Here is a 27042-nt window from a genome sequence, read left to right on the forward strand (position 1 = left end):
CACTTGAAAGTCAAAAATGAATGAAGCATTCACAACTCGAAGACGGAGAACTGCAAAGTTTAAAATAGTTGAAAAGGACTCGACAGGTCAAAAACGAAGTAAACAAAAATTGAAAACAAAGCAATCGTAAGTCGGATACCGAAGCATTCAAAATGGAAAAACGAGGCACAAAAGTTGAAAACGAGGCACTCAAAATTTGAAAACGACGGAGGCCGTTAATTATTTACGTAGGGGTTACATTTTTTAGCTGTAATTTATGGTAGGAAAGATTTAACTAACTTCTTTGATAGCTGGCATCCCAAATGAAGAATGTTTTCATGCTAAGAAAATGAAGATTTTTTTCATGGAAATAAAAGTGTTTCAGATATCAACATATTTTTCTAATCGTCATTTTGACAAAAATTTGCTGGAGCGGCATCTATGGAAAACATTAATTTTTCAGCTGAGGGTTCAATTTCCGAATAGAAATATGTCACTTTGGTAAGTACTTCTAACCACCCTCTTTCCAATTTTGATGGATGGCACGCCAGAACGATCGGTAATCGAATCTGAAGTTGATCGAAGGCTTGAAACATACAGGAAGTTATCTATTTTATCGAAGAACATTAACATATTAGTCTCGTTCTCGCGCGCTGGCGACGTGACCCCCGATAATGCTTACTACAGGCTTTCGACAGTTAACCGGTTTCGAGGTCGTACGGAATATTCCATCCTAAAGTTATGAGAGTTTCTACCCAAGCCTTACTAAAGGTCATATAGAGAAACTATGAAGTTTGTGAATGATGTTATTTGACTTGATACCATTTTCTCAATGAGTGCAATTGACTTTGGAGGCATTCATAAGGCAAGCTTAGAAGTATAACAGCTCCCAAAAATGAAAGAACTAAATGAAACTCAAGATGTCACATTACCCGAGAAAATGTACGAAAATTCTTTTGAATTGTCAATTTGTCACTTGTGGCCAAGCTGTACTTCATGTAAGCGGTAATGAGATTCGTTGACAACGTGAGGAAGAGAATGATACATGTCTTTATGGCATTTCTTTTTTGCGATTTACTAACTCGTTCTCGTAGGTTTGAGTTGACTATTTTTTTCTTTCTCAAGGCACCTGGCTGCAACGTAAAAGGACTCTGAAATAACGCGTTTGTTTCAAAACTGCATGGGTCAATGTTTCAATCTCCTACATTCTTTTTTTCCTCCTTTGGTCACTTGGCTTACAAAGAGGTTGGGCAGTTATTTAATATTATATTCTCCGCTTGGTATCTTATCTGTCTGTCCACTCTTTTTTCAATAAGTTGATTAACGTTTCTTTTCTTTAATGTTTGTAAACTTATAGCGGAAAAAATGTTTCATATTTAACAAAGGAATAATTGAAAATTGTCTTCCTTAGTCGCAGGTGTTGCGGCACGGGAGGTCTGTAAAAATAATATATTATAACCCGCCGAGAATGCGCTGCTTTGAAAGGGCATACAAAATATTACTTTAAACGAAACGAGCAGTACTCGCGACAAAATAAAGGAAAACAAAAACGTTAATTCTAAGTATTGGTTTCTGTGTTATCCATTTATCTTCTTCTTTTGTTGTGGATTGAAGTTTTCTTTAGAAAGCGTTTTTCCTGTTGAGAATGTTTGTAAATGCAGGCGGTCTTTTAACTTAATAAGCGTTTTTGTAGAGCTTATTAACTCAAAAACGTTGCGAGCTTTCAACAAAAAAGTACGCTAAAGTACTTGAAGTCAATCTTCAGTAGTATGGAAGTTAGCGACAATGATAAGATACGTCTTTTACCTCGGAATTTTATTTCTGAAAAATTATTATTTAAATGTGATGCAGCTTGATGGATACTTGAGAATATCTTTCAAAATCACTCTTTCCGTTTCGTTTTAATTTTTTTGCAACATGTATAATTAAAATTATTATATTTAGCGAAGCACTATGCTTTTAAGCTTGCGTCGGCCTTAATATCGAAACGAAAATTTATGGGGAAAGTTTAAACACGAACATATATTGCGCTCTGTGGAAGTTTGCTCTTCATTCTCACACAGGACGCAAAAACAAGTAAATTATTTTGAAAATTAATCAGACGTGTGAAGTTTTGGCGAGAGTGTCTCATACGCAAACGATTTTTCTAACCACTGATAATCATGCGCATAGAATTTATTATGAACACAGGGGTTTGGAAACAATAACTGCGCTGTACTAATTAATTCTTTGCACTCCTTTCAATGCGATACATACACAAAAGCGTTATCCGTTCTTTTTGCGTGGGTTTCTCGTTTTGTTGAGGTCGCACATCGTGTTCTGCTGTCCAGCTTAACGTAAGTACGTTTTGTGTCATATTGGTTCGAGGGAGATGCAATTTATTTAGCGACGGGAAGTTTAATTTCGAAGAAAACAGAGGTGCAAATCCGGTTAATAATGCTCGCACTCTTTATTTTATTTCACCTACTAATTGCTTGAGTCCGTAACATTTTAACCGTTAGAATTCGTACCATCTTTGTAACCGGTTGAATATAATTCTGAATTTGGTGAGGGATTTGAGGAAAAGATTATTTTTACTGGAAAAGATTCTAAATTTGTCCTGGAATTTTTTTATGATCTCCAAAACTGTTACGAACTACAAGTAATTTGTTTGCAGGGTATAAATTATTGTTTCACTATTATTTGTTTTCGATTCTTTTCATGCGAATCGATATCTCTAAGATAGCAGAGTGGTTATAACAAAACAAACGATAACGGATTCTGAGCGTGCGACAAGGAATAAACATGCCTCACACTACCTGCAGATAATTCCTCCGTTAAGTCTCTCTTTTCACAAATATTAAAAAAAAACCGATATCTTCAAAGGGAACGAACAAACCAAGATTTCTACAGCATCCGCTCACAGCTCCTAAAATTAGGGCACCAAAAAAGATTTGTAAGATGAAATTGTCAGTGTGGCGGTTGTACGATCACTTTCGCTTTCTAGAATTTGTTTCATCTAAAGATATTTTTAGTTGCGATCTCTTAGTTCATAATTCCGTTGCATACTAAGGAAAAGCATTTTGATATCTGATAAACACGTCAGTATTGATCAAAGATGAACAGATAAATCACAGTTGTAAGCCATTTTAACAGAAAGGTTTCAAATCTATGATTTGTGATTGGCTATTTGCTCTCCCGTAGACTGGATTTCAATCGATCACTGCCAATTATTAAAGTACAAAGAATGAGCTAGTGAAATTGTTTGGCACAGTATAACACATTTACTGCTAATACCAACCTCAAGAACTAAAGAGCATTTATTTTTAGTCATTGATGTAAATGGTGAACCTAACTACCAGCAGGTTTGTGCCAAGGATGAAAACATTATCAGTGTTTCAGTTCTGTCGTGCCGATGAAACTGTGATGTTCTTGTTTCCCTGTAGCCGGAAACTGTTGTTCTTATAAACAGCACATGTCGACACGTGCATAATATTTCGTTTTGGGAATATCACATTTCCTTTGACACAAAGACTCCTGTTTTGGGACGCTGTGCAAACCTTTTTTCAGTGCAATTCTGCTCGGAGTAACATACCTGTAGTGAAGAAAGTTTTTTCGAGACATTTTATGTCAAAAGGGCATTGTTTCTTGAAACGTAATAAACATAATGTAACAGAACAGATTCCTTGAAATATCACATTATGTGACAGGGTTCTAAATATACACCATCCGTGCAGCCAATCGTTCGGCTTAACAACGAATAAGTTCGGCTTGATCGATAAGGTTACTCGTGTTCGTTTAGTATGTACACTAAACAATCTATTTTTAAAATTTTTTGTGTGGAAAGTTACAAGGGTTCTTAAATTCTAAACAAATCTTTCAACTTTCGCTTAATATTACCCGTCCCTGAAGTATTGAACTTGAAATTTGAATTTTTTTTTTGTAATAAAATGTTCTCTCTTCAGTCAAAAAAAACAAAATTAAAAATAACTGACAAAAATAGTCAATAATAACCATTAAATAATAATTATACATTCAGTTTCGTATTCATAAGTCACTCTGTGATATTTCTTATAACTATTTCATATAAGTCACATTTTGTCTATTGTGCCAGCCTGTGTTGTGTGACGCATGTCAACCAAAACTTCAACTTTGACTCCAAGTAAAGCTGACGTGAGCTGAGCCTGCGATTTCCACACCGCATTTGCTCAACGAAATGATGGGTACTCATTGCGCTACGCATGCTGGGGTGACAATTTTCGACGTGTCTGCTCTAGGTTTTGATTGATTAATAAGATTTGAAAATTCCTCAGTCTCCAAAATTACCAGAATAGTCAACGTTAAGCAAATCGGAAGACTTTGCAATCGAAGACTAATCAAGGCATCTAACCACCATTGAAGTCATTATCGGTCAATATGTACTGTACATGTATTTGTACGCACTGCCAGGTGGTGCAGGTTCATTAACTTTTAAATCGCGTGGTACCCATCGTATATTGTAAATAATAAGTTGTTTAAACTCCCAACTGTTTGGAGACAGATCAGTTGGCTATATACAAAGCGTAAAGAAGTTGAATCCGGGACCCAGTGACGGGACATCGGCCGCCCTCGTCCCCAGCGCATACCTCGTAGGCCTTGATCACATCAACAATTTGCTGGTTTTCGTTCCTCAAACCTAGGAAGAATCTTTGGCCTCTAAGACATTGCTTCGATTCATCATGGCTGGCTTCTCAAAAGGGTGAAGTAAATCGATAAAAAGCAGGAAGATTATGTCCATAAAACTGTTCACTCGAATAGCCTCTGCTCCCACCCACATCTCTCGTAAGATTAATTGCTTTAGGTTTTTATTATTTTAACTTGTACGTTATTTTGTGCAAGACATTTTTGAAACCTCCGTGCGGTAAAATAATTTCAGTTGTCTTCCGGTTGGTTGAATGTATTACTCATGCAATTTTTTTTATTTTGATAGATTGCCCAGTGGCCCGTGAGTTTCCAAAAACGGTATTTACCTTCAGTGATATAAATTGCTAGAGAAAGAGTTGCTTGACTGAGTTTATTCCTGCCATTCAATTAACAGAATACTTATCTGTACATCTTATATCATCTTTATGGTTCTTGGAATTCGGAGAAACTCAGATATAGGGCCTCTTAAACGTTCCCTTGATCACTTAATCACCTCTCGGTATTATACTCCTAACATGAATTCTTGAATTTGTTTGATTTCCTTTTGTCTACAAAGAAACTTTAAGAGCCATAGCCTGTCAATATGGATGTAGGAACCCAATGTTCGCTACTGAACTGCGGTAACAAGGATTATATTTGAGATACGCTGAACTTGACTTTTATTTTCACGAACGAACGATTTACTGAAATGGGAAAACATATATGCGCTGAATAAGCAAAATAGAAAACCAAAATACCAACGATGAGAAACTTAAGTAAAAACCGATCGATACTTACATCAACTAACTTCTTAACGAAAAACCATGTGCTCTTCCTAAACTTGATACCTATAGTAGCGACTACGATACATACGATCAGAGGTGACGTCATGAATGACTCACTGAAATGTCCGCAACTGTCTGTACTTGAATTAAATGAATCTTAGTCATTACATGCTCCCCCCAAAGACTACCCCGGTAGTCTTAAGGCATTCACTTAGAATGACAACAGGAACTATGTGGCAAATCTACATTCACAGTTCTCTAGAGAACTTTACTTTAGTAGTCCAATGACTAATGTCACAAGTTCAGGTTTTGTTCTTCTCCATGGACTCCTCAATAGACTTCAGTAACTCTTCTTCCAGAAGGCAGAGTTTACGAACATCTCTTCTGAAGACATCAGTTACACTTCTCACCAGAACTTGTAAGGCTTGTGACTCCACTCGTCCAATTCCTCCACTTCACCACCAATTCATCTAGGAGCTTGTCATTTCATCCATATTTCATTCTACATAGCTCTTGGTTTATCTCCCTACCAGGCAGAAGTAGGAGACCAGCCAAACCAAGGGGATCATATATCGTGGCAATAGAGGACAGAATGCCTTTCCGGGTCTCTGGCTGAGGTTTGTCGCAAACAACCAAGTTAAAAGTGTCCACCTCCACATCCCAATGAATCCCTAGGACTCGATTCATTAGCAGGGTGTCTAGCTTGAGATCCAAATTCTTGACGGCTGGTGCATGATGCTCGGGTGGGAAAGCGTTTAGGATTTCTCGCTCGTTGGACATCACCTTGGTCAACTTAAATCCTCCTTTCGCAAGTAGCTGTTGAAGCTCCTTTGTAATCTGTACTGCATTACCACTGGTTTTGAAGGACTTGAGCGGATCATCAACATAAAAGTCTCTCAGGACTGCGTCAATGGTCTCCGAGGAGAAAGTTTCGCTGTTGTCTAAAGCTGTTCTCCTTAATGTGTAACCGCAAACACTGGACGATGAAGTGGCTCCAAAGATATGAACCAAACATCTGGAAGGTTTTCGGGTCCTTTGTAAAATCTCCACCTGGCCACCAGAGATAGCACAGAGCACCTCGGTCCTCCGGGGACACGAACACCTGATGAACTTGTGTTCTCTGGTCCCTGCAGTAGCTGATTGTTCAGGGAGACGCCTTCAGACTTGCAGGCGCAATCAAACACCACCCTTGGCTTATTAGGTTTCCTTGGATGCCAAACAGCATGATGCGGTAAGTACCAAATTAGTTTGAGGGAAGAAACTTCTTCATCTGGAACTTGTCTCGAGGATCCTTCTTCCTGATATTTATTGATAACACTTGCATATTGCCGGTGAAATTCAGGATCCCTTTCCATCTTCTTTCTCAACCAGTGCAGTCTCTTCCGTGATTGTGTCGGAAAGGCGGCTTGAGTTGATAGTGGCCATTGACGAGGACCACTGATTCATCCATAATCTGCTTCGCTCTTCGGTCTTCAAGTGACAAACTCTCTTCAACATCCATGAGAGTATCCTTGAACTCGGTATTGTACAAATGCTCCAGCTGCATACTTAGTGTCTCTTCATGATCACTCCTATTGACATTGATGGGGACACCATCACCGTTAGGTTCACCCATTGGACCATACACTGTCCATCCTAAGGGAGTATTCACAGCATAAGGCTGGCCTCTATCTCCTCTCCTGATCTCTGAATTGTCATCGATAATATCTGGTCGGTCACTGCCAATAAGAATCGATACACTATGCTTCTCTATTTCAGGAAGACTGACGCCATCAAGATGCGGCCATTTTCTCAGTTCTCTATTGCTGGCAAAGTGCCTCTCGCCAATGGGTAGGCTCTCCGTTGTCAGAACCTGATCAAGAGTAAACTTTGTTTGTCCGTCAAGTGCTTCTATATCTAGGCGGGTTTGATGGCCATGTTCCTTTCCCTCATAATTGACCGTTGAAAAGGTGAAATCAGTGGGTTCGCTTTCAAGGCTCAATTTTTCTAGCAGACTTCTGAAGCAGAGTGTAGTGTCCGACCCACTGTCTAAGAAGGCGCACATGGCAAGCTGTTTATTGCTGCCTGGCCCACTGACTCTTACTGGGACGACCTTGGTCTGTTACTCGCTGTGGGTTCCACTGGAATGGAATATCTGGATACTGCAAATGTGCTTGATTCAGTAACTGAGGAGGGGTTGGACTCAGTGACGGTTGAGGCTGTTCCACCAACCGAACTCTGGTCTTGAATAATGGGTTGCTGATTGGCGCTGTCTTGTTTTACTTCGGGTCCAATGGTCCCTCCGCTCCCACAAGGGTGAAGAGGTGAATGGTGCTTCCTTCCACATCCTGGTTTCCGACAAGAATATCCCTTTGGACAAGATCTCGAGAAGTGACCATGTCCAAGGCAACTACCACAGAGTTTCTTCCGTTGCGATACACGATGCCTAAGAACATATCTATATGGTATTTGTCGGCCGGGGTTCCGTATTGGAAAAAACTGTTTCCGAGGTCTTGAGCATGGCCTGAGGCCGCACGCCAGGGCCCATATTCCCAGACAGAGGGCAGGTTTTTCCCAATATGGACCGACTTAGGCCTGCAAATGTCACTGAAACATGTATATTTTCCCCGCGGCAAATGGTTTGAATTACGAATGGGTTTGTTTACGCAACTTTGCCATTGAATCGGCGTACGTGCCGTCTACTAACGATTCGTAAAAAAATCTTCGCAACAAGCGAGTAACTCAGATACTAGACACAGAAAGATGTATTAAAGAACACATTTATTTCGAACTACTTTATGTCAGTGCTAATTTAGTTCACCAGTGCAGATCTCCATTTTTTTTTCCGGTGTGAAATTGTGTAGTTCCAGAAAATATCCATACCTCCCCCACGGAAGGGAGTTTTTCCAAGACCCCCCCCCCCCCACCCCTCTGGAAATTCCAATTAAACTTGATACATTTCTTTAAATTTTTCGGTCTTAAAGAACCCCCCACCCCCCAGGAAATTCCAATCCCTTCTATGGGGGAGTATGGATATTTTCAGGTACTGCACATTTGAAGTTGTACTACAAAAACAATTGCTGTCAGTCTTTGCGAATCACGTGAAGTCACACTTTCCACTGTAAATTGAATAGCAGAAAGTGAGGAAGTTGGCTAAGTGTATCCCACATAAATTCTCTTAAATACATCAACGATCAGAGAGGTAAACTCGACTGGAATTGATTCATTTTTTATATAAAATTGTACGGCGAAAGAAAGCAAGGATTCCGCGCCATATTACAGCGCCGAGCTACAAACAACCAAACAAACTCTCTCAACTTTAAAACACTCAATTGAATTCATTCCGCCCGGTTACGAACCGAGAAAAAAAAAAATAAATATGCATGGTTATTGACCAAGCTTGTTCGATCAAGATGGCTGCATGGGTATTGGCCAAGTTCTTTTTTTTTGCGTCTTTTTGGACCGAGACGGAGTCGAGGTCCATAAACACGGAAAAGAATTTATCATACGGAAAAAGAACACTATTTACTTGCGGGACGCAGCAGGTAATCCCGAGCGGGCAAGATAGCGCTATCTTGCCTGTTCAGGTAGCCAATCACAGCGCAGGATTTGGTTTATCTTGCCCGCCCACGAAGCTAGACATATAATAAGTATGGGTTATTGAGTGTGATGTCAAGATGGCTGGATATTGGCCAAGTTCTTTTTTCGCGTGTTTATGGACCGAGACGGAGTCGAGGTCTATAAACTCGCAAAAAAAAGAACGAGGCCAATATCCAGCCATCTTGACCGAACAAGCTTGGTCAATAAAGGATTTATTATATGGTTTTCGGGGCAATTTTTCTTGCGGGACACGGCGGCTAGTCCGGAGCGGGCAAGATAGCTCCATCTTGCCCGCTCGGGCGGCCAATCTCAGCGCAGGATTTGATTCATCTTGCCCGCTCGCGGAGTTAGCCGTAGAATACTTTGTGTTATGACTCATGTCGAATTATGTTTATAAAGATCACTGATGAAATCGAAGTTTTCGCTCGGTCGTCTAAAAATGGCGCAATTGCCTAAAATGCCCTTCATAGTTTTTCGTCTAACAAGCTAAATTTTCACGGACCAAACTAACCATTTGGATATGGTATTCCCATAGCAATGTTCTATTTTTTAGAACTTCTTATTTGTCGAGATATTCCTATACTAGAAGTGTTATGACCCTATCAAATCAGCTGAAATTTGGCATGTAAAAAACAAAAAAGTAGACAAAACGCATTTACTTCAAGTTGATGTTTTGCTCAGAGAATAGATTAATTGAAAGTGTAAATTACAAAATGTGTGAATATGAAATCAAGGCAAGTTCTGTTCTAGCCTGTTGAAAATGCTCAATTTTGCCTAAATTCCATCTGCCATCTTGGTTGACCGAGCGGTTTTTCCAACTTTCCTAGATTTCACAAAAACGTTAACTCGCTGGAGGTTTTAAAGAATATGTCTGAAAATAGTTCACCAAAATGGTTGGACGCAATAAAAGAAAATTCGGATTTTCGGTTCTGTCGTGGGATCCTTCATATTTATAGACAGTGGCTCTTAAGTTAGTTACCTACAGTGGGGGAAAAAAATGGATTTCACAATCTCCAACGTGGGCACTAAAGATAGGAATTCTTAAAGGGTTTTAACTTCCTTCCATTAATTTGTTAATGGAAGAGAAACCAAATTCGCGAGTAATGTATTTAGATTCAATTTACAGAATATTAGTCTGGTGTACGGAAGTTACAGCCAGATACAGCTTGTACTTCTGACAAACTGCATCCAGGGTGTCGGCTTGTAAGTGAAACTAGGACAATTGGCAGGCAAGTCTTATTGCGGCGCCTGTACAAGTTTGTGACACTTTTAAAGCTTTCGATACAAGAGTGGCGACAGATCATATTTGAAAATGATGTATAGTGATAAAGTTTGATAAATATTGCATAGTTTTTTTGTTGTTGATGTTTTTCTGGAGCAGTTTCTAAATAGTCTCAACGCTGTTGATATGGTTTTTTGATGTCGCTTTAGTCTGGAATTCAAGTCATGTTACAACACAGACACTTGAAATATTCTTCTAAGTTATTGAATTTAGACTTCAACCTTCAAGAAGTTTACCGTAGGTGATAATGCAAATGATTGAATACTCTAGAATGTGTAGAATGGTGTAGAATAGTAGACTTTGTTGAGGATAGGACATTCGCAATGTTGTTATTATCAGATGTTAGAGACGAACGCCACATCCAGAGATGTTAAAGCGAGTTTTAAGGGCAGGATTGAAGAATATCTTTGTTCTTGAGCGCTCTAGACATCTCCCTTTTGTTCCGGCATTTTCAAACTGTAAATAGTATAATAGTTTTTGTAATGGCGTGCTGAGAACGTTTGAAAACTTGCTGGTCAACTTTACGATATACTGATGAACTGCAAACCAACTTGTGAAAATAGATCTTGTTACTTATGCGGTAGTGAATGTTTCTATAGAACCAAATAGGATGTACAAGGTTTTTTCAAGGGTAGCTAACGCAGGTATAAAGAAGTCCTTGGAATAGGTGTAAAATCAGTTTGTTATTTGAAATTGCGAGATCATTATCTTCTAATTTTAACGCAATTTTATTGTAATTCAACAAAGAATTCCTTTAGAGATAACTGTCAATTAGAGTACAAATTGCATGAACTTTTCAATTTCGGAAACCGTTTTATTGCAACGGTGAAAAAGTTATCGTTTATACAGTGGGATTAGAAAAGAAAATATATCTGAGGGCGTCATGCGGACATTTTTCATATTGTGGGCTCATTAATCCAAAAAAATTTTGCGAAACAATTAAAACCACTAAAAAAAACTACCCACCAGGTTGAAAGGAAACATTTTTTGTGGGCTTTTCTGAAATCACGGCCAAAATCAGTGTCTACCAGATATCTTTTGCGTCACTGCGCTTGAAAGTATTTTACTGGTCGAAAGATTTCAAAACAATTTCGTATCGAAGATGAGGAGTTTATTTCCCGAGTGCGTTTCGTGAAACACCTGGCATCAACCGTTAATAATCTTAATTTACAACCTACTTTATCAAAATAAACTAACATTAAAGGTGAAGATAATGGCGCGCTTTCCGACCAATGGGAGTGGGGTGCTTAAATGTTTCTTTATAAGGAACCAAATATGAGGGCTTTGATTGCGCGCCTGTCCCTTTGACCAATCTAACGCGACTAAAGGGAAGGGTAAATATTCATGGCGTAACGAAGAGAGCGCTTGTTAGTTCGCGGCTGGGTGTTGTGCCTTCACTTTAACCCTTGTTAATTTATACACATTCCTGGCGTCGACGAATCGATTAAACGTACAATTCATGTACTTGTGTTCTTAGAAAGAAGACATGGAACTCGACGAGAAGAAGGTGGCCCTCAACGGTGCCGCAGACAGTGATCTCCTGCCTGAAGAAAACGACGACTACAAAGTAGAGGTGGAAATCAATTTAGAAGAACGTGAAAAATGGGGAAAGAAAGTGGAGTTTTTCTTGGCATGTATCGGCTACGCGGTGGGGTTAGGCAACGTTTGGCGTTTCCCTTACTTGTGTTTTGAGAACGGCGGCGGCGCGTTCCTAATTCCGTACGTGTGTATGCTGTTCTTATGCGGCATGCCTTTGTTCTTCATGGAACTTGCTCTGGGGCAGTACGTGAGTTTAGGACCAGTTACTTCTTGGGCTGCGATATGTCCTTTGGCGAAAGGTAAGCGTACGTGATTCTTCTGAGTAGAACGATGAATTTTATTCGTTAGGTTTGCTTTCGCTTGCTGACTTACTATAAGAAATGTAAATACTATGATGTGTTCGGGGTATTTTTCTCGTTGAAGAAAAGAACATGTATCAGCATGTTCGATTTTTACCTGTTTTTGCAATAATATTTTAGCCAAGTTTTTTCGAAGCTTTAGACAATTTTTTTTCTTAAACATTTCGTGTTGTAAGGGTTTCATTGATTTGATCTTAGAGATGAATGGAAATGTTTTAATAATTTTTCATTTATACCGCAAAATCTTGGAATGAGTTTATTTTTCATAAAGTTGTTAAGACGCGCCTGATTTACAGGAGGGAAAAAGGTTCCCTTAAGTATAACGAGTCATTCGAAAAAAAAAAGAAAAAAAAAAAGACGTTTATTCACACAAGAACAGACCCGAAGCATTCTTTGTTGAAAATGTAGTAAGAAGTATATAACTAATTTATGAAGTGGAATACTGTTACAGTTTTGTCCGCGCACAACATGCAATATTCATAATAATTTACACATTGTTAGTTATTTTTCCCTCTCAGACGAGTAGAAATTTTATTTGTAGCGCAGCACGGGTCAATCAAGCGCTTTTATAATGACGCCATTCTACGAAGCACATATTTTTGTGCGATTTCCACAAGAAAAGCCGCTGTTGTTTAGAATACTTCTATTTATTGTGATCTTCTAGGACTTGTGATAAAGTTTCCTTGTAAATCAACAATACCCATTTTAAAACTTGTATATACTTAGCTGACAGACTGGTATAAATTCAACATTAGGTCGACTCGTATGTTCTTTACTCAATTCAATCAAGCTAAATTCGAAAACGAAGCTTCAATGAGCACTTGACAGAGTGAAGCGTGTTTCAGCAAGGCAAAATATTAAACTGATGATTATCTCATTATGAGAAATCCCTTATTAGGACATCTGGTCAGAAATGGAAATTATTTTTTATACGTGGAAGCAATTATCTCGCGCCAGAAAATGTCCACCAATTACTAGGAAAGCCTCTTAAAGAACGTAAATGTATATTTAAATCTTCGCGAATACCACAACTCAAAATTATTAAGTCTAGACAAAATCCTCCGATTCCAAACAAAATATCAAGCGGCGAAACATTCTTCAGTTTCCCTGCGGGAAACTGTGAAAATGTCGATGTTTTTGTATGAGAATGTTTAATATATTTGGGCAGCTAGTGTTTGTGTGGCATAAACACACCAATTCTACTCGATACATTTTTTACATGATCTCGCGTAAGTTGTTGTTAAATTAATTGAAACTCCTGATTGAAAGTCCTTATGTAAATTCCAGTCGTCCTCGTTAAGGCGAGATTTTCTCGTTTGTTTGGTTGGATGTGAGCTAAAATCAGTGTACGTCTCAACTCCTTTCTCTTGTCTTCTTAAAATATCAATTTTTTTTCGACGAGCTCTGCCATTGCAGTCCCCTTAAGTTTAATTGATAATAGTTCCTTTTGCAAATGAAGAAATTCAAGCGCTGTTTCAAGGCTGTTTTCATTTTCGTCAGTAACAAAATTATCAAAAACGTAGTCGAGACTGACACAGTTTAAATTTGCGGTTTTTTCGCTGGTTCCTTTTCCTTTCACGCTAGACGGTGCGGTTTTTCGCCAACCCGAGAAAATTGAACCAAATTGCACTTTGACGGTGAAAAAAGCCACAACCCATGAACTATCACAGGAGAAACGACCAAGGTTCCCCTGAATTTAAGGTTGTCAATTATCTATTTAGTTCATAATTGGATGAGGGAAATTCTATTGTTGAAAATGATCAGTTTTCTTTTCTTTCGTGAATTTGAATTCCAACCGTTTTTTCTCTGTTCCTCAATTTTTGCCGCCGTTGTTGAAACAAACAAAGACGCCCAATTTAGTGACGTATCCTTATAACTACAGGTTGTAAATGTGACAATGTTTAACCTGGAAGATTTTGTCTACAAGGAGCATAACGTTTTGATTAATGTTAAATTTATCAAAGTAACTTGCACGGAACTGTGCCGCTATTTCTTGTCCAATATCTCTTTAATACTTTTCGTATTTTGCAAACTTGACGCCATGTATGTACATGACAATGGGGATTATGGCATGCAACTGTTTTCTGTGAGGTTGATGTAGTCAACAGCGTTAGACTTTAGAAAAGCGAAGTCACGAATCTTTGTATTATGTGGTGTATTAGTATTTGCACGCGGCAGTAGTAAGTAAAATTATCTAACCAAGTAACGTGGGCAGATGGTCTTTCTAGATATAAACCGAAAGAACTCTTGAAAGTGCCCAATAGAAGCGTTTACTACACGTTTCGGGCTTGGCCCTTCTTCAGCATGTGTACGTGTACGTTCTGCCTAGTGTTCTACTTTAATTTACCACCAAATCTTTTATTAAAATGTGTTTAAATTAATTGAAAGTGAGTAAACGGCTCATTCTTTGTCAGCCTTTAAGTTCAAAGCTGTTGTATTTTCAGGTGTGGGTTTTTCAATGCTGGTCGTTTCTTTTCTCTGCTGTGTGTATTACAATGTCATCATCGCGTGGTGTCTGTACTACATGTTTAAATCATTTGCAAGCATCGTCCCGTGGGCGAATTGCGACAACTGGTGGAACACACCCAACTGTACACTCTCCAAGAAATCGAGTAACGGTGTCACTAACAGCACAACCCTTAACGATACCATTAACGGTACAGCGACTCCAAGCAGCGTCGCGTCCTTGGCGCCAGTAGGTAGCAACTCCCCCAGCAAAGAGTTCTGGGAAAATTATGTTCTCCAAATCCCAGACAATATGGAAGACCTTGGTTCCATGCGGGTGGAACTGTTAGTTGCTCTGATTGTGGCCTGGATCCTGGTGTACTTTTGTCTGTGGAAAGGGATTAAGTCTTCTGGGAAGGTTGTATATTTCACTGCTACCTTCCCCTATGTGGTGCTCGTTATTTTGCTTATCCGGGGGGTGACCTTACCTGGTGCTTCGAAGGGTATCGAGTTCTATCTGAAGCCTGACTTCAAGAAGCTGGGCGATGCCAGCGTGTGGGCTACGGCCGCCACGCAGATATTTTATTCTCTTGGGATAGGATTTGGCTCGCTCATTACTATGGGAAGCTTCAACCAGTTTCACAACAACTGTTTCAGGTAAGACCGGTATAAACCGGGAAATGAACTGATGATTTCAGGCGGAAACGTGAGAAATAATCTAGGTACTGAAAGTGCAAGTCTGAAATAAATTAGATATCATTGAGAAAAGAGAAAAGTACCAGAGTATCTTTAACTGGGAAGGTGAGGAGAACACTCGGTTTAAAATGACAAGGTGGGGATAATGCCAACTTAAAGTGTGACTTCTCTAAGGTAAAAGCATAGTCCAAATGTGAAGAGGGAAAACCGTTAATGGTTTCAGCTGAGTAATTACAGTTGAGTGAAACATTAATTTACTTCCATCGCTATTGGTTCGCAATCTGGGATTGAATTTCGTTGAGAGATGATATGTCGCACACATAACTAAAAATAGGAAACGTAGGGCCCCTTCGTAAATTCTTGCTTTCGTTCAGTAAAAAAAACTTTTTTTTCCTGGACAACTAGACCGTTATGTTTGGGAAAAGACCTTGTGAGCAACTGACGTTTAACATCAAATGCTAAGCTGTGATTGCGGATCATTAATGAATTTTATTTGCTTATTGTGTACAGGGACGCCATGATAGTTTCAGTCATTAACTGCAGCACTAGCGTGTTTGCAGGTTTTGTAATCTTCAGCGTGTTGGGCTTCATGGCCCACGTTTCCGGTAAAGAAGTCAAAGATGTGGCGACTTCCGGTCCTGGGTTGGCCTTTGTGGTGTACCCCGAGGGGATTGCTCAGATGCCTATTTCACCATTCTGGGCCGTGATGTTCTTCTTCATGTTGCTGACGTTAGGCCTGGATACCCAGTTTGCTATGTTTGAGGCAGTGGTGACCGGTCTTGTAGACGAGTATCCACGTGTGCTTAAAAAGCGCAAAGAGCTGTTTATTGCCTTTCTGTGCTTCCTCTGCTTCTTGCTAGGAATTCCTATGGTCATGCAGGTGGGATATTTTAATTTGCATTTTATGTTATCTACATGTAGCTGTGGTCTGGTCCTTTTGATACGCTTTTTGCTCACATTACCCCTTTTTCGCCCAACTTTTGTCTCGTCCCCATTGTGGGATGCTCTAGCAAAACGATCAAGTTTGAATTTAAAACTCGTCGGAATGAACCGTGATGAGAGAATTTTGGAAAATTCAAGTTTTGTGAAATCTGGAGATCATCAAAATTACATTAAATAGAGTTATTCATGTCCAGCAAGTTAAAGACAGTTTGGCGCTGCTACGCTATAATCTTTTTCGTAATGAAATTATTTCAATGTGAACATTATGGTTCTATAGGTCAGAATCATTTATTATATACTCAAAAGAAAAAAAAAAACTGAGTTGTTGCTTTTTTCTGAAAGTCTATCACTGTTAAACTACTTGATGAAAAGCTGTGGATGTTACTTGGAATAAATGGCTGAGTATTCAGAGCTATTCTAGTCCGATTAAAGAGGATTAAGGTTTTGTTAATAGAGAAAAAAATATCTAATCTGGAAACGAAATTTAACTGAAATAATTAATGAAGGTTTGAAAAAACAAACGTTCTCCACAGTATAAACTCCACAATTTATTTCTTGTAGTCCGCAGGACCCTCTAGTCGACTATCAGTGTTAGAGAAAATAAAAAGGAATTGATAATGCTCTTAAAATCAATCTTCTTTCTAAGAGTCTTACTAGGAGTCTGGCGACTCCTCGGTAATGCGCCAAGGATATACTTTCATATTAATACAGCTAGATTAGTGTTTATTTGATTCTCTTCATTTAAGGCGCGAAAGATCATCACAGATATCTACTTAACTCCTAAAGGCAGGTGTGAAAATGAAGCCTGAAATTAAGCTGCTTTAACAAAACGATCACGTTGTCAGTTCGTCGATAGCGTTTAAGCTTGGCGACATTCTCTATGTAATCTCCACTTGCTAGGAAAACAGTACTGTATGTTTGCTACACGCTCATAGGATAGGCTCGATTACCAGCCTGCTGTTCGGGAAGGGATAGGAGTTCTATATCATCAAATACAGTACTACACGCACTATCAGATTCTTCTCACAGAATACGTATTTTGATTCCAGGTTCGGGTTGTTGGAAAGCTGGATAACGCTATGGATGCACTGGATAGTGATTTTATCCGGCGAATAGCGTTATCCAGCTTTCGAACAACTGGGACCAGGGGGTAGCTATAAGTCGTTGACTGGATTACGGAGCAGTTATGGTCTACCTGCCCCCCCCCCCACCCCCCCCCCCCCGTCTGGTTAGTATTCAACCTCTAGAGTGGAGTGTTTGACATTTTGAACAACTTTCCAATGCGTTCCATATGAGTTGACCGGATGGGACTATTACATTCCCCGCTAATACCGTGTCAACCGTGTGTTAGTTAAAAGCAAAGGGATCATGATGGCGAAGCTCTAAAGAACATATATTTTAATTCTGCTGAGTGACAGGAGTACGGGGCATCAATGCAATTCTCTCAACTGTTGTCAAGAGAAATGTCTTGATACCAGTAAGGAGAATTTGTTATTTCACGTCGGGTCTTCCTAAAGTGTGAGGCTCCTTCTTATACTTTTCAGGGTGGAATGTACGTTCTGAACTTGTACAATTGGCAATCTGGCGGAGTGTCTCTACTGTTCCTGGCCTTGTTTGAAGTCGTCACCGTAGCATGGGGGTATGGAGCTGATCGGTTTGCCAAAGACATCGAGACCATGATTGGGTACAAGATATGGCCGTGGTGGCCCATTGCCTGGAAGTTCTGCACACCCGTTGTTATTTTAGGTAGGTAATTAGATCCCCCGTTCGGGGGTGGTGCGGTTGAAGGCAACAAAATAATTAGTTCTTACAAGCACTCAAAGACGGATTCATTTGTATATGAAATACTTAACATCATTATTGCGACGAGGAAACCTATGGCTCCCTTTTTCTATGGTTACTGAGGTTTCGCAAAATTCCTTCTTATGAGACACTGGACTCGTTTGTAGAATAGCTCACTTATAGCAGTTGGATAAAGCCATGGCCTTTCTTTGCTTTCCAAAGGAACTATATTTAGGAACTGCGGTGGCCTTATGGACGAGAGTTCCCGCCTAGTCCAAGGCGGACTTGGTTAGTGAAACTGACTGCCGGTCGCGAACGCCAGGAAAAATTACCCTTCTTAAAAGCAACCCAAAAAGTGAAATGGTTTTAAAATTACGACTATCGCCCTTAAACTTTTATCCTTTAAATGACCAAACGCCGTGCGTTCTCATTCCATTTCTGTACTCTTTCCCCAGGGGTTTTCTTATTCAGCGTTATACAGTGGAGCGGGGTCTCCTATGGTTCCTATCAGTACCCTGGTTGGGCAGAGTTCTGTGGCTGGGTTTTGGCCTTAGCGTCCATGCTGTGGATCCCAGGGGTTGCCATATACAAGATTGTAAAAACCCCTGGGAGTTCCTTGTTTCAGCGACTCTGCTTTCTCCTGCGTCCAGATGACGACGAAATGAAGACGATACAGGTACGCGAGGGATTAACAACGCAGATAGAGCTGGAAACTCTCAGTTAGAAGAAAAGTGCTCGTTTCTCTTTATAAAACTTTTTTTTTTATAACAACTTTCATTTTATGACGTTGTCCCTACGTCATGTTGTTCTATGTACAATAAATCTTTGTTCAGTTAACTATATTACTCTTGAGGCATCTGTAATGTTCAATTTATTTGCCCAAACTTTTTAACTTGAGAATCCTACTTTAATTTGACGTATAAAAAGTTCTCAGTCTAGGAATGAAAAGATTTCTTAGGAATTCCGGGAAATAAGCAGTGTTTATAAAGGTAGGATGAAACATCGATAACGTAAGCTGTGATTGTAGCGGAAGGTACTGATATTGAAGGCGTTAAAATAAGATTAACGCACTGGGCTGTGCACAAAATACATTTTAAGTTTCTTTATTTTCAATTTTATAGACATAAGCTAATATTAAAAACCAACTACAACAATCATACGCTTTTAGCCTCAAAGTAAATAGCTGGGAAATGGTAACCAGGAAAATGTTAGTTCGTTGTTTTTAACGACGTTTACACTTAATGCTGGGTAGAAAGTACGTCGAGTTGTTCGCCTTATATGGCATACAGGCTTTGGTATTGTAGTCTGCGACTAGCAACAAACGTTATTCATAGGAAGGGGAGGGAATGTAAATGAAATGTAAGTTTTTTAGAAAACAGTAAACCGTTCATAGAAGGTCGATGAAGGTCATTCGGGAGCGATTTGGCTATGTGGAAGAATTCCTTCCCTGTAATCAGCGCCATGCAGGCAAACTTACAGTCTCGGTAAAATACGTGGTGTTATTTGCACTCTAAGCCTTTATTTAAACAAAGTTATAGTAATAATAATATAGTAGTAATAATAAACACTAAATTAAACTTTAAGATCTAATGCACAACTGACAAGGATTCTAGTTTTTTTTTTCTGAATAGCTTCTGTTTACTTCACTTCCTCGTGGAAGCGAAGAAGAAACATAACTGAGAATTCTACTTTTGAATCTTAAATTGAAGTCAACCCACTAGTTAATTTATTTTATTCATGCAAAATGTAGAGTTCTAGAACTGACATAATATACATGCAAGGAATGCCTCATGAAAACCAAGGGCGGTCATCATATTGAAAACTTGCACAAAATTTTGCACTTCCTATATAGTGAAGTGGCAAAATCTTAAATTAAAAATTTAAATTTTGAGCCACTTGTAACTTTTGCCATTAATATTACAAATGATCTCAGTGTTGTAAATGACCTCTTTTGTAAAATAGCACTGTTGTTATAACTCATCAAACACAGCAATTAGTCCTGTAGTAGCATAGACGAAGAGCCGATAACCCCTGGGAGCAGCTCCCTGTTACAATCAAAGCTATTTTTAGATTCGTGGACTCATCACCAGGCTTCGCGCATAAGTCATTCCCATATATGGCTTTTGCAGTTGCTTTTATTCTCCTGTCACTGATGAATCGAATATTAGTTAGAGACAACATGTACTGTTGTTGAGGTCAATAAATATTGTTCAGGCAATTAAATCAATTTCATATTTTGTTCGGTAATTTTTGTTCAAATAGCTCAAGTAGGTTCATTCGGAATGTTTTCCTTATCTTGGTGTACCTTCAATTGTGAAGAAATCACGTGTTTATTCACGTACATGTATACAGGACAATTTTTCTGCGAGGATTTTAGTGAAAAGACCTTCACATGTATTTATCGCTGATATAGAACAGATTTTAGCTTAACGGGCATTTTTTGGGTGTCAAGCTTTAAAATCACTTTGGGAAAAGACAATTGATGTTTCAGTAAACGCCTTTCAATTCTCAAACGATTGAGTGAGTCCCTTTAAAGACGTTACGGAAACACAAATTGTGTTGGAGAGAACAAAGGCAACGTATTGATTAAATCGAAGCATTAACAGCTACCCGGTTTAATTAATTCCCCATTTCTTGAAAAGCTTCTTACAAAATAACTAATTCAGCCACGAACATTTCACAAGTATTCGAAGATCAATGTTTCGTAAAATACTGTTAAAAATTCAATGTTAAACTTTGAGCGTTAACGAATGATGCACCAATACCTCAAATACTAATAATGCTCATCCGAAGTCCCTTAGAAAGTGCCTCGGTTGTTGTTGTTATTGTTGTTGTTATGTGTCGGATACCAAATGTTCTAACCCTGACAAGATGGTCAGATGTGCTGATATTCCCGGGAGATGTTGATGTTACGATTTGACAGTTGCGTGAGTTTTCTGTGGCAGGTTTAGTTCGAGGAAGGGCGCCATTTTATTGCTGACTTATATAAGCTAGGGCAAGTAGGAATTAGTCTTTTCTAGTTTGTTGCTATATATTGTAATTCATATTACCAGTGAAAGGCAATGAAGCTTTCAAAATAAACAATCAACAATTGGTATGTTGAATTGCGTGATATTCTTATTTAGCACTAAAATGGGCTACAATGTGCAAGAAAAAAATAAAATAAAATAAAATAACAACAACAGTAATAATAATAATAATAATAATAATAATAATAATAATAATAATTCAGGCACCGTTAAACTCAACTCTCAACTATGCACTCAGCAACTCTCATGCTGCTAGATTAACAGTTCGCTTTTCTTTTACAGTCAAAACGCCTGAAGCGTTCCGCCTATAAAATGAATAATGCGTTCATTAATCCTGAGCCGCTTCGATTCTTGGCTTCAAATTTCGAAAAGTCAACTGAATGTAATCACCAACCGTAGCGGCCATTAGAATATCGAATATCGCGGCTCTGGATTAATGAACGAATTAATCATTTTTAGGCGGAACGCTTCAGGCGTTTTGACTGCAAATCTAACGTAACCAAAAAGCTTTAGTTGGTTCAGATTTATCAAGACAATTTAAGCTTCTCAAAATGAAACCATAGGTTCACAGTTCGGAATTATAGTCTACACTTAAAGGTCATGTACTTGATGATCTATACAGAACCCATGCACGGCCAATCAAAAATTACGTTTCGAGGTTTAGTCTGTGCATTGCAACTGAATTTGCAGAGATGTTATTCAAGTTACCAGTGATATCTTAGTATCTGGGGTCAGTGACTTTTGATATCTTTTGATGACAGGACAGCGGAAAGTGCTTCTAATTGTTAAAAATGAACTGTGTTGGTTACTCAAACTCAAACTTGCTACTGAGCCCGTGAAAATAAATTGGGATTGTATTCGCCACTATCTTATAGAATCGAAAGGAATTGATCAAATGCTTGATAATACGCATTAAACTATGGTGTGAAACCGATATAACGAAGTGCATGTGAAGAGATTGGCCAATTGTAGTTCTGTTCCATGCATTTTCCTAAACTAGAGTGAAGAGTATCGATCGTTATATCAGGTTTTTCGATCTATATATACTGTAAATACATTTAGCTTTTCTCGAAACAGTAAAGGATTGAAACAAGAGAACGCTTATTTCACATCTCTTTAAGAACTTGATAAGAAGAAGATTCGTAATAGTAGAAGCCCTCCCGATCTTGAAGACTTGACTTTGCAGCTTTGGAACCGCTCATCTCGCATGTCTTTTTCTGGTCGCTGAAATTAAACGACTTGCACTTCACGGTTACTAAGCACAACTTCATACACTCTTTGACATCAGTAACTGTCACAGAGGAAATCACGTGACCAGACAACGCTTTATCAGGACCATTGGGCTTAAACAACGTTTCTGAGACTAGAGAAAACAAAAATAAATGCACAAAACGGTGATCCCACATAGACTGATCATTGTTATTCTGGTAACTTTTAAAAGATAGCCACTCATATTCTATTTCCAATTATAATAATAGTCAATCAACCAAAAAAATACAGAAATTTCGATTGGCTTTCCTGTAAAACGGGTGCAGAAAAGTGTAACACGGGTCCAAAGTTGTAATACCAGGGGAAATTACCATGAGGATCTCCGAAGTTAGTGCATAGACAGGGGACGCGGCCGACCGTCACCCGAGGTTCTTCAAATGTCCTCGAATGTAATTCAACCGAAACTTCTGTAGACAAATAGAACTGAGATGTCCGGACAGATACTCGAGGTTGCGTTTTTAGTGATTTTAGTTAGTTTTTAGTGGAAAACCCGAATAGCGAATAGCGAATAGTCGATCGCGAATAGCGAACAGCGAATAGTCCCGAATAGCGAATAGTGCGAATAGTCTCGAATAGTGCGAATAGTGGCGAATAGTGGCAAATCGTAGCAAACAGGGTACCTAGTATCTCGCAGTCAACCTCGCAGCAACGTAGGATGGGATTTCCCCGCTAAAAAGCACAGACGCTTATCAGGACAAAAGGTGTTTCTAAACGTAATTTCTTCTGTTTTAACCGCTGCAAAAGCGTAAATACGTCTTTATTAGGTTATCCTTGTGTTTTCTGTTTTCTTAATGTCGGCGTTGGACAGCCCTAGCCTGAGTCCGGAGAAGAAAAGGTAATAAATTCCCTGAAATTCTGTTGCTTATTTGGATAATTAATTAACGCAGGATATTAGATCTAAAGCGGTGACTATTGACGACTATTCGTCATTAGTATATACCACACAAGTGAATAGTGCTTTTCGCGCGCTCTGATTGGTTAACTCGGAGGTGATTAGCAAGTACTATTCACCTCCGAGCAGCCGGCGCGAGAGATTTTAAAATTTCCGACCGCTTGTCACACATAAAATAACGTTTTGGTCCGCTAATTATTCAGCTTGTGTGGTATATACTAAAACAATTATTCACCTCAGCGTCGGTGAAAGTGATGGATATTTACCTCCACTTTTCGCCACTATTCGCACAATTCGAGACTATTCGTACTATTCGGGACTATTCGGGACTATTCGGTATTCGCTATTCGGGTTTTCCAAACACCCTATCGGAGTCTGCCTCAGCTTTAGTTGAGGAAGATACATTTCCAGTTACTAAAAGAACTTAAGTATATAGAAAGCAAATAGAGAAACCAGCGTAATTTTCAACGCTTGCCGCATCGGCAGTGAAAATATAACTACTTGACGATAACGAGGTTCTGGTTGGCTGATATGTTATGAAATTAACATAAAGAAGCTGGTATTTTTTTTTTCAGTTTAAACCTTTTACGTTATGGAGGTGAATGAGGCAAGGAAACCGGCCAGAACTGAATGTCATTCAATGTTGCCAAACAAACCATTTATAAGCAATCAGTGATGCTTAATTTACCTTGTTCGCCGTCTGAACTCACAACCTGAAATAAAAGTGAACAACAGTTTACATTGATCGCAAGCGCAAAGAAAACTGAAACTTTAAAAAGTGTGTTGTTGACTGGAACCTTTCATTTTATCCGACACACTAACTACATACATAACACATACTAACTACATACATGTTTAATTACAAAAGAATAAATGAGACGTGAACAGTGTACATGTAAAAGCAGAATTACATTACCACAAGCAACTTAACCCACACCGCATATTTACACACGGTGTCACACAGGCCACAGGCTGGTGATTCACTTTGCATCAACTTCAAGCAGCTGCACCAGACATTCCACAAGCTGCACCATCATTTGTGGTCTTCTTATAACATCCTCATGTGCTGATCATCATGTGCAGCTGAATTCCTCAAACTTCATGTAGTTGTCATGAATCATGTCTGTTTTAAAATACCTCAAATAATACTTCAAATTAAGTTTCAGCAATTCCATCCTAAAAATGCATAGCTTTACCACTGAGTAAACGGTGCCACAATCACAAATGTATACAGTAAGAAATAGGCAACAATTTTTGACAACAAACAAAACCTGGGCAGGAGTACGTGGCTGGATCCTTTGGCCTTAACAACGACTGAAAACAGTCACACATCCTCTTTAACTTTCAAAGCAGGACCAAACAGGTTGAAAAGCGGGCTTATTCTTTTTCTGCATGTTGGAAGAAGACACTGACAAAATAATTTGACTGAAAAATATAATTGTTTTTCTTTTGAGTCCTGCAAGATTCTGGTCAGTATGATCTTACAAGGTAGGAAAGTTAGGAAAGTTAAAATTCACCATCTTCATTAACTTATCACTACTCACGATGTAGCAGTATGCAGGACACCTATCATATATGAACTCAGTTAAATGACTTTGGTCTCCATGAGTTCTCGTAGCTCAGTGGATAGAGCGCCCGCCCGGTGTTCGGGAGGTCATGGGTTCGATTCCTGTCGGGGACTCAGAATTTTTCTTTGTCCCACGCTTGTGTCATGTTGATTAATTCACCTTCACATTTCATTACCGAGCTTAAAATTCACCATCTTCATTAACTTATCACTACTCACGATGAATTCGATAGCGTTGATCCTAGCAGTATGCAGGAGACCTATCATATATGAACTCAGTTAAACGACCTTGCTCTCCATGAGTTCTCGTGGCTCAGTGGATAGAGCGCCCGGCCGGTGTTCGGGAGGTCATGGGTTCGATTCCTGTCGGGACTCAGAATTTTTCTTTGTCCCACGCTCGTGTCGTGTTGATTAATTCACCTTCACATTAAATGACCTCCTTGGGATGTAATTATAGCCAAAGAGATCTATCTAAAATTATTAAACCCATCGCATTAGGTGATCAAATTGATAAATAACAGACTTAAATTAAGAGCAAAGTATCCATCATACCAGTACATGCACATATAGATAGCAGACATAAATATTTTCTTTGCACAGAATTGGCTAGCTGATTTGTTTAGAGTAGCGCCAATGTCGGGCATTTAAGACAACGGAAACTGAACAGTTGGATTGAGCTTTCCACACTTACTTGATGCTATGCTTTATGTAGGAAAACAACTGCACTCTAATTTATTTCTCTGTACATTCACTGTCTTTAACCTAATAGTGAAGCTCGTACAGTGCTGCCTTTGGCAGTAAAGACAACAAGGTTGATTAAAGATAACCATCAAACTAAAAATGACGGCTTAATTTTCCTTGTTTACAACACTAAATTTGAAATAACATGTCGATAGACCTATTTTCTAGCTTTACTTAAAATGACAAAAAGATCATAATTATCATACATGTATGAAATCTGGATTGAAAATCTTCCATGCAAGTTTTAATGGTTTTGAGATTTTCTCTGTTTATCACTGCAGCTATCTAAAGCTTAAATCCACCCAATTAATGGAACACTGCAAAAGGTTGATTGACAATGTTAGGTACATTTTTGTATGGCTGAGAAACTCCTGAATGTGTGGGACATTTGCTGACAATTTTGCATTTATGGGTCCCCTGGAACGATAAACATCAGTCTCCAGATCTACACTGTAGAGCAACAACATGATCTGAAATGGGGCAAAAAACAAACAAACTCCACTGGGCCTATTCACTGACATCCAAGTGTTTTAATTTTCATTTCATTCTCGATCCATAAAGTCTTTGAAACTGTCAATGTCTGATGTGAGGCAGAAACTGAAGTGCTTCAGCATAAGTGAGCCAGATAAACTTTACTGTTAGTAAGGATGGAAAAAAATTATAAGTAAGTCCTTAAAACTAAGTTAAATTATCCACTGCCAGCTGCTAGTATCAACCAGCTACGGCAAGCTGATGGCCTGAAAAATTTTAACCTGATTTGACGCCAACAAGAAATCCACAGTTCTGTGACAAAACATCAGCTAGTGTGAGGCAGCCTTAAGGGAAATGCTGCTCGCAGGTGCAAAAGTTAAACAGTTATTTACATTTTCAGGTCTCCTTCTTGAAAGTTAAACTCAAATAGCCCACCAAATTGAAGGCAATAAGATGAATGTTCTAAACAAAAAGATGTATTTTTTTGAAATCAATCATTCAATCAATCAATCAATCAATCAATCAACCAATCAATCACAATAATTGGGTCAAATTAAGCTGCCAATTAGATTGTATCCACATGGTTCATACAGACTTCTGTCTATAGATGTTTGTGTTTCGAGATTTTTTAAGCCTGGACAATTCAGCACTTGAATTTTAGTCAGGATAACATTGGTCTGTGTTGGTGGGAAGGGTGGAGTTGCAAAATAAAAAATACCCAAAACCTTGTTGAGGTGGGATGCTTCAATTGATAATTCAAATAATAATCACTTAATGTTATTATAATACAAAATCTGTATACTGTACCCCCAAAATCAAAAGAAATTATAAAAAATAAGTTCCTCTCAACCTCTCCATGTCTATCATGCTTCCTAAGTTATAATGCAGTGACAAAATATTGTTTAAATGTTGTCTGTGGTCTAACTAGCATTCATGAACTTCTCAAGACAATTCAAGGTCTGGTGACAGAACTTACTCTATACAATTTGTGAGGCCTTTTAAAAAATTTTACAACAGTCCCAGCATTGTTTATACAGTGTACCA

General features: G+C 38.8%; 1 protein-coding gene across 5 annotated transcripts in view; it reads left to right on the forward strand.

Moving 5' to 3' along the window:
- Positions 1-21133, forward strand: part of LOC110040614 (sodium- and chloride-dependent GABA transporter 1-like) — a 33768-nt gene extending 12635 nt beyond the window's left edge. For 2 of the 5 annotated variants that reach the window (XM_020745875.2, XM_020745874.2), the window contains exons 3-7: positions 11744-12104; positions 14609-15266; positions 15816-16185; positions 17792-17993; positions 18485-21133. In XM_020745875.2, coding sequence (XP_020601534.1) covers positions 11744-12104; positions 14609-15266; positions 15816-16185; positions 17792-17993; positions 18485-18753 — 1860 coding nt within the window. In that variant the 3' untranslated portion in view covers positions 18754-21133. Of the gene's footprint in view, positions 1-2202; positions 2316-4927; positions 4960-11507; positions 11634-11743; positions 12105-14608; positions 15267-15815; positions 16186-17791; positions 17994-18484 lie in introns of those variants that run through there. The other 3 variants (XM_089298044.1, XM_089298046.1, XM_089298045.1) reach the window with 3 other exon arrangements.
- Positions 21134-27042: the final 5909 nt, after the last annotated feature.

This window comes from Orbicella faveolata, unplaced genomic scaffold (genome assembly GCF_042242905.1).
Source record: "Orbicella faveolata isolate gen_17 unplaced genomic scaffold, um_ofav_v1 contig_3, whole genome shotgun sequence".
Lineage (NCBI taxonomy): Eukaryota > Metazoa > Cnidaria > Anthozoa > Scleractinia > Merulinidae > Orbicella > Orbicella faveolata.